Below are 8428 nucleotides of genomic sequence, written 5' to 3'. Positions count from 1 at the left end.
GATTCCATTTTGTGAGTGTTGTAAGCCACTTAATTCAATTCAATGGAGAAATTATTATTTTCTAATATTTGATGCACCGGTAATATATAACTGTATACACTGTTATGGTGTCATTGAATACCATATTGTCATCTAAAATTAATGAAATTTTTATTTGGCTTCACTTTTTTATTTTTATTTTTTAAATTCTTCGTGAGGTTATATTACTTTTCAAGAACTGCTAACAATATTGAATTGCATATCATTATATATAATTAACGACATTAAATTACATATCCTTATATAAAATTAACCGGAGTTAATTACCAAAAGAGTTTTTTCTCAAAATGGTCCCTTGACTATGGCTCATTCTCAATTTTGCATTTTGACTTTCAATTGCACCCAATGTGGTCCCCTGACTTTTAAAAACTCTCCCAATTTGGTCCTCCGTTAGGTTTTGTGTTAACTCACCGTCAATTTTGAGGACATTTCGGTCATTTCATTGTGTTTTGTGAGGTTTTTCTCTCTCTTGGGCTTAGCTTTCTCTCTCCGTCATCTGTGTCGCACCGGCAATCCAATTATCCGCCCCATCCAAAACATCCTCATCCAGTTTCTTGATTGTGTTCCCTATTTCTTTTGCGGCGAACAGGACTCCGTTATCTCCGGGCAGCTCGTTTTGCCTCGCCGTTGCACGGTCGAACGCGACGCAGTTGTCGACGTAACTCCTTGGAGGAGCTCTTGTTCAAGACCGGCCGGTGGAGCTGTAATACCAACTTGAAAATGGCCGCCCAAGTTTTCAATAATTGGTCGAAAGTCCTCTCATCGGACGCCATGTTGCTCAACGAGAACCCAATCGAAATGCCATGTTGGGCAAAAAGAGTAATTTGAAAAGCCAAGAACGACAGCTTTGCATGGGAGGGATGAGCCGCCGGCAACGCGGGGACAATGCGGTGAAAATCTAGGACATCCTTTTGGTGGTGGCTGGAGAGGTGTTCGAAGTCAGAGGCGATGGGGATTGGTAGCCGTGGTGTCCAGCTCCCAGGTGAGGAGCTACCAGGCTTTATCTAGAAGGACAAAGATCACGACGGGAAAGCTCTGTAGCTGAGACGCCTGGAAGGGTGTTAGCCGGGCGGAGCGTCACGGCCACAACGCTCACCTTCGCGGCCGAGAGAAGCCACCGCCGTGTTATTAACCGTGGCGTAATGCACAAGCGCGTCGAATACCGGCTCCGGCAACTCAGACCTTGTCGAACATCGGGAATTTCTTTCTAACTCGTCTGGACCTTCTCGAGAGCCACACTAAAAATAGTGGATTTTGGAGAGAAGGAAGGCCAGAAACACTAATTCCAGCGACCATAGCGTTGCTCTCCCTCTCTCTTACTTCAACTCCCACGGCGGCGATGTTGAGTTCTTCCACTTCATTGGCGACTTCATCCAGCGGCTTCTTCGCCGGCCTAGCTCCCTGCCAACCACCACAGATCTCTGCTTTTATGGTGCTGTCGCCGACACAACGTTGCTCAAAACCAACTCGGAGGAATATCCGAAAGGACAGAGATCACATTGGTTGGCTGAAATTCTTACTTGGTTGACTGAATTCTTTGAAACTGTTATTTGGATGTGAAGTTACCAAAATGCCCTCAAAACTGACGGTGAGTTAACACAAAACCTAACGGAGGACCAAATTGGGGGAGTTTTTAAAAGTCAGGGGACGACATTGGGTGCAATTGAAAGTCGAAATGCAAAATTGAGAATGAGGCATAGTCGAGGGACCATTTTGGGTAAAAACTCATTACCAAAATGGTCCTCTGACTATTGCGAAATTACCAATTTAGTCCTCGACTATTTTTTTTTTTACATAATCATGAAGTCCTCAACTATGTAAAAGTTAACCAAAATAGTCCTCCGTCAGAATAAGCGTGTAACATCTATTAAATTGAAAGGCAATAAAGAAATTTTAGGTCGCTAGTCGATCAGCCCGGACGGCCCACGATTTTTACTTGAAAATTTAAAGTTTTTTTAGTAATAATGTAAAATCCTAATTCTTAATTCTAAATCCCCAAACCATGTCTGATTCGAATGTTAGGGTTCGACATTGAGAGCGAGAGCGCATCAGACTGGGACGACAATTGCTCTCCTCGCTGTCGGCGAACGTTGCATATCTTCAAGATTGTTGTCGAAGTCCAAGCGTGGTCCTCGAATGGAGATTCAGCGAATGAATTCACAAATGGAAGAAGGATGCGTGAAGCTAGGGTTCAATCGGCTAAATAAGAGGAGAAAAATAACAGTTGCTCCTGCGACTCCATCATTCGGCTGCCGGCTGACGCTCTAATGGAGGGTTGAGCCGGCGGTGCCATTTGTAGACTCCATCATCTGGCTGTTTTAGGAATAAGCATTAGATCTCAGATTATCTCTGATCGTTTTTTCAGAGAAGGCGTCAGAGACTCTCCAGATCTGACAGGTTTTCTATCATCTTTTCCATTTATTTTGTTTTCTTTTGGTTCTACGTTATCCCTTTGTTCCTTTGACTAGTTTGTTTTCTCTCGTCTCTCTGGCGAGTGTTTCCCTCTCGTTTCTTTGGCTAGTTTTCCTCTCGTTTCTTTGGTGAGTTCTCCTTATAAGCGTGGAATGATAAAATGGCCACATCATAGTCAGACTTGACTATGTTTGACCATATCTGTGAAGAAGCACCGAGTTCATCCAACAACTTCGGCTTCAAATTTATAAAACAGTCCGCGATCCAAATTTTCTATAACATTGCTAGGAAATTTGTTTCTATGTCTGACTATAAAGAATGCACTGTCATTCTAACGATATGTATTGTAAACATTTCAGTTTATGATTAATGAATTAACCTTTTATTTAAAAAAAAACAATTAAAGTGAAATCCCTCTATTGCCCTTGACTTAAACAATTTTTTAACAGCTGACCTGATGGAGGACCATTTTGGTTAACTTTTACATAGTTGAGGACTTTATTATATTAGATAAAAAAAAATAGTTGAGGACCAAATTGATAATTTTGCGCTAGTCAGAGGACTATTTTAATAATTAACTCAATTAACAATATTGATTCGCATGTCGTTATCTAAATAAGTGTTGTAAATATTTTATATGTTCGTAAAGATTTACAATTTCTTTATATGTTGTTCATAAAGATTTTAATTTATTACACCAATCATATTCAATTTGTTATCACGTAAATTTAATTGTCAGATAATATTGTAACTTGTTATATACATGACTTATCTGATTAACATAGTAGCAGGGTTTATTAATCTTTAAATTTTAAATTAGGTAAGGAATTTTGGTGAGTAACAAATAATTAGTAAAATATTTATAGAGAATCAAGAAATGAAATAGAATTGATAGAGAAAAAGAAAGTAATAAATAAATTGATAAAAATGCATTCAAGAAGTATATCTGATTCTTTGAATTTAGTATTTCAAACTTGAAAAGATTGGGAGAAACCCTATCTGACAGCTGTTGTGTTGCCACCTGGCACGACAGACGCATCCAAGCCGCCGAAAAAGAAAAGCAGAACGGTAAAGCAATAAAAAAGGGCAAAATCAAAAAAGAATTTATAATTTTTGAAAATCGAAAAAAAAAAATTAAATTTTTTTTTCCCAAATCCAAAAATTCTACGCCCATGGAGCCGAATGAAAGCACTGGACTGAGCTCTTACTACCACCACCAAACAGTCCACCCGTCCACCGCTAACCCCAACGCGGCGGCAGCGGCTGCAGCGGCCTCCAACGTCGTTCCGACCAATGGAATTTTGCCGAACGCCGGTAATAGTAGCGCCGCCGCAGCTGGCGGGGCCGCTTCTCACATGGTGTACCCCGGTTCGATGCCATCGGCCGTGTCGTCGCCGATGGAGACCGTTAAGAGGAAGCGCGGGAGGCCTAGGAAGTACGGGACTCCTGAGCAAGCGGCTGCTGCGAAGCGGATGTCTTCCGCTGCTTCCGCTTCTAATTCTCTGCCGAAGAAGAGGGATCAGGCGGCGCTGGGTGGCGGCGGAGGACAAGGAGGAGGCGGCGGCTCTTCATACTCTTTAAAGAAATCTCAGTTTGCTGGTATTGGTAAATTCTCTCACAGTCTCACGCATGCCGAGGCTAATCAACTTCTTAACCTAAAGTTATAGTCAAAGCATTTATGCATTTTGTTTCCCTTTATAAAGCCATAATTTATTTGATTTTGATTTTATTTTTGCTGGTAGAACTATAAGTTATTGCTAAATCTTAAGCATTTATATTGCCCACTTTCACTTGATTGATTGATATGCATATATATATATATATATATATATGGGCTTCTATGCATGCAAGTGGTATATGGATGGGATATTTCTTGGAATTTGGAAATGTCCTCTATTTTTAATTCCCAAATGGAATTATGGAGCTACCCCTATGTGGATTACAAGCTTTCTGCCCCTGCCTTCACTTGTCATTACTTGGATAATGAAAATGGGATTTTTGAGAGTAAAGTTGCTCAATATGAGTGACATGCAGGGTATTTAAGCATATATTGCATGTATTTGCTATGTTGGAAAATTTGGCTTCAAATGTTCCATATATCAGATATCATCCATAAATTTTGGTTGAATTTATTTTCTCCTAATGAATGTATGATAAAAATGATTCCGTATTCATGGCGATAAGGTTGTGCAATATTACTGAAGATCTGACCTATTGGTGCAGGTGATGCGGGGCAAGGGTTTACACCTCACGTCGTTAATGTGCTTGCTGGAGAGGTATGCTCCAAGACCTTCTTCATATCGCTTTGTATTCTATTTCGACACATCCATGGTTTATCTATATTTCCTGGACTTGTATATGCTGTAATCTTTAGCTAAAAGTGTTTTTGGTTTTCTTTTAATGATTGGTTGAATCTTAGTAATTTGTGGCTACTTGTGTATATGTTCTTAGGTTCCCTGTGCCTATATTATTACATTTCTGAAGTTATGGAATAACTAATTAAGTAAAATAACAAATTTTACGCTAGAAAGCCTCATTTGCGTTGCCTTTGTCTCCTTTAAATGGTATAGTGAGTTCTGATTTATTTTTGGCTGATGAGTTATGGTTCCAAATTGAAATTTGAATATTAATGTAGTTTTGTTGTTTCTAATATCACAATTTGTTGGTGCAATTGTATGATTCCTCGAAAGGATGCTTCAATGTGACTATTTTTACATCATAGTATAAAATTATTTGTTTAGTTAACAAAAGATTTAAAATACTGAAAATTTGTTGGTGATCTAAAAGGAAAACATGCAAAAGTTGTCAAATTCTACATGGTCATGTTACATACTTACATTAATACTAATTATTGTTGGTTAGCAGGGGATGCCCTGTTATAGAAAATTCCTATATTGTGATTGCATTTATATCCTTGATCCCTGTCTAAATTTTAAAGCAAAGATTGATCACTCCTTTGTGTTGTTTCCTTTTGCTTTTTTTGGTTGCATATGATAGGATGTGGGCAACAAAATAATGACATTCATGCAACAAAGCAAGCGTGAAATATGCATTCTCTCAGCCTCTGGTGCAGTCTCCAGTGCATCTCTGCTCCAACCATCAACTTCTGGAGGCAGTGTTACATATGAGGTAGATTTTTTTTTTTTTTTTTTTTTTTTTTTTTTTGGGTTTAAAGAGTTAAGTTGGCAGTGCTGAATATCAATGGAATGCTGATTTTTGAAAAACATCACTATGTCTGTTCTAGTATAACATAATCTAAAAGTAATCATTAACCTGAAATATTGAAGTGCTTCCTAATGAAGCTTTTTATAATTAGCAATGGGGAAATGTTCAGCAATTTACATCTCCTGTGGTCTTATAAACTGTGTTACAAGAGTCTTGCTTTATCTATATTGGTGTAAATTTTAAAATGCTTGATCAGATATGGTGTAAATTATATAATCTTTTGAAGAACCATTGTACTTTTGGTCATATAGATTTATTTGTAGCATGCTAGCAAGTCTCTAAGATGTTATTATAAGCATATAAAAGCTTATGTTTCTTGCTGTATCTGCGTATTTTACTTTTGATCAGAGCTTGTGTTGGATTAGCACTGCTTCTACACTTCTGATAGTTCTGTTTTAAGTTCTAACTATTTTCACTATGGCAGGGAAGATTTGACATCCTTTCATTATCTGGATCATATGTAAATAATGGGCGTGGAGGGAAAACTGGTGGACTTAGTGTATGTCTGGCTAGCAGTGATGGTCAAATCATTGGAGGTGGAGTTGGGGGTCCCTTGAAAGCTGCAGGTCAAATCCAGGTCTGTTTTTGTGTTACAATCCTATCCTGGATGCAATCCTTTTCTTCTAAATGTTCCAATAGAATGCCATGCTAGCCCAATCATCCAATTAATTAGATTGGTAGAGCTATCCTTTGTTGTATATGATGTCTCTAGCGGATAACTGTTGTGCAAAGCTTGCTTTCAGTTGTAGAAAAGGGCTTAACCAGAAAGATACTTTTAAAATAAAAAGAACTTCCATTAATCTTCTATCCATTTTAAGAGAACATGGAAAACCCTGATAAGTTGTGCCAAGTGCCAACCCCGTCTTCTTAATTTTCAAAAACACTGGGAGCCTTTCCATATATATAGACAGTAACCGCTTTTTAAATAGTAGATACCCTACTAAAACATACTATTTGGCTAAATATTTTCTACAAATTTTCTTAAGTATACTCTTGTGCATGAGCATATGTAACTGCCTTGACTGGATTTTTGGGACAATGGATCTTGGTTTTATACCATCTCAAATGTGTGATATTAAGAAGAGGAAATCAAATATTTCTGATTACTTGATTAGGGGTGGTTGTAAACCAAGATAAAAATTATGTAACATCATCTGAAAACTGAAAACTGGGTAAATATAATTGCCTGATAGATTGTGCTTTATCAAGAAAGATCACGAGTTTTTTGTTTCCTTTTCTCTAGGGTGTAAGATGGTTGACATCAAGAATTTATGTTCCATCATTGTATTGTTGATTTTTGTTGACAGGTTATTGTAGGAACGTTCGTTGTTGACTCAAAGAGGGATATAACAGGGGGTGTAAGACATGAAACACCTGCACAATTTGGCGTGTCACCGCCAATGCCAGGTGTTGGCTTCCAGTCGGGGGTTAATTCTTCTCATCAAAATATGGGTGGAAGTCAATTCATGACTCAGTTGCGGGGCATGCAACCAACACCTCTACAATGGAGGGCTGATGCATCGGGCCAGGGAGTGCACCAGTCACCAGAAAACGGGGGCTTTGACCACCTTGGCGAGTAGGAGCCGTCACCTTGGAGCCCTGTAACATACATACATTTCTATCGTATAGGTTCTTTTGGACGAGAGAAACACAGACTCTTTTCACCACCCGCCGTTCCTAGCTGTAGTGTACAGGGTAGGGAATCTCTCCTTTTATTTTGCCAGATGAAACTGCTCGAATTAACATTAAGCATCTTGAACCTCAGAAATTTTGTGCACTGCTATGTGTTGTCTGTGTTTCTTTGCTTAAAGACTATTTGTTAATTGCTATCTTCACTTTGTGTCAACTTTCTTGCTTTTTACACACACTTTTTATGATACAGACATGCAAATACACCTGAGAATTAGTTGAAATCTGGACACCAATCTTGCAAAAGCATCCACTAAACACACTTTGTTGATCTAACCCACCATTTTTCTGTATCTTATCTACACTATGATTGTGCATAGAGAAAAAAGATTCCAAATTTAGGTCAAATATATTGAAGATCAGGTTGATCCATAGAGAGTGCATTGCATTTTTAGTGATCATCATGAAAAAGAGAGGTATAATGTTTAGATTATCATTTCTTGCTGATGCATTGTTCACAGAAGAATTAGGTAGCTGCAAGCCTGCAATTGTTGATTGGTGTATAAACAATTGGATTCAGCTTTAGTTTGTGTGGGCAGTGTTTAATATATTAAATTATAAGATGATAAGCTTGTGGTCCACATTACCTTAATGCCTAAGGTGTATGGATTCCTTGTCAAATGTGTTGTCCTTTCGTGTACTGAGGTCATCTATCATGTACACTATAGTGAAAAAAACTATGTGGAATCTCATTTTTTACTTTTAATTTATATTCCCATTTTCAAAATTTTAATATAGATATTTTTCTTGAATCTCATATCTACTAATCTATCTACTATCTACTAATCTACTAATTTAATAAGAGTCAATAATGTTAGGTTCTTAATTGGAATAAAAATATCGACAGTAGTTGTTTCTTAAAATAAATGATTTTCTTCCCTTAAATAATCATAAACTCCGTTAGTATAAACTTTAGTAACGGAATATTTAGTTAACTATTTATTATTCTTAACATACTCATTAATTTATATAAGAAAGGTCTTAGGTTCGAACCCTTCCCAATTAGAGTTGACATAATTATTAAACATATATTATGAATATGTTAAAATGTATTAAAAATATA

At 37.6% G+C, this 8428-nt stretch overlaps 1 protein-coding gene across 2 annotated transcripts; it reads left to right on the top strand.

Moving 5' to 3' along the window:
• The first annotated feature begins 3570 nt into the window (after positions 1 to 3570).
• On the top strand, positions 3571 to 7522 carry LOC109148262 (AT-hook motif nuclear-localized protein 14-like). Of its 2 annotated transcripts, none has more exons than XM_019296144.1 (5): positions 3571 to 4050; positions 4675 to 4727; positions 5449 to 5580; positions 6101 to 6253; positions 6984 to 7522. In XM_019296144.1, exons 1-5 carry the CDS (start codon positions 3624 to 3626, stop codon positions 7254 to 7256), a joined length of 1038 nt encoding a protein of 345 aa, XP_019151689.1. In that variant the 5' UTR covers positions 3571 to 3623; the 3' UTR covers positions 7257 to 7522. The 2 variants fall into 2 exon arrangements, with proteins under 2 accessions (XP_019151689.1, XP_019151688.1); XM_019296143.1 differs by having other exon boundaries at positions 3571 to 4056.
• The last annotated feature ends 906 nt before the right edge of the window (positions 7523 to 8428 follow it).

This window comes from Ipomoea nil, unplaced genomic scaffold (genome assembly GCF_001879475.1).
Source record: "Ipomoea nil cultivar Tokyo-kokei standard unplaced genomic scaffold, Asagao_1.1 scaffold2036, whole genome shotgun sequence".
In the NCBI taxonomy this organism is placed as follows: domain Eukaryota; kingdom Viridiplantae; phylum Streptophyta; class Magnoliopsida; order Solanales; family Convolvulaceae; genus Ipomoea; species Ipomoea nil.
This window is presented reverse-complemented; position numbering and strand designations above follow the sequence as displayed.

Bases quoted from the DNA above. Each gene is read 5' to 3' on its own strand.
- LOC109148262 (XM_019296143.1), top strand. From the start codon at position 3,624: ATGGAGCCGAATGAAAGCACTGGACTGAGCTCTTACTACCACCACCAA. The intron at 4,057-4,674 runs GTAAATTCTCTC...CTATTGGTGCAG, and splicing joins ATCTCAGTTTGCTGGTATTG to GTGATGCGGGGCAAGGGTTT. The intron at 6,254-6,983 runs GTCTGTTTTTGT...TTTTGTTGACAG, and splicing joins AAGCTGCAGGTCAAATCCAG to GTTATTGTAGGAACGTTCGT.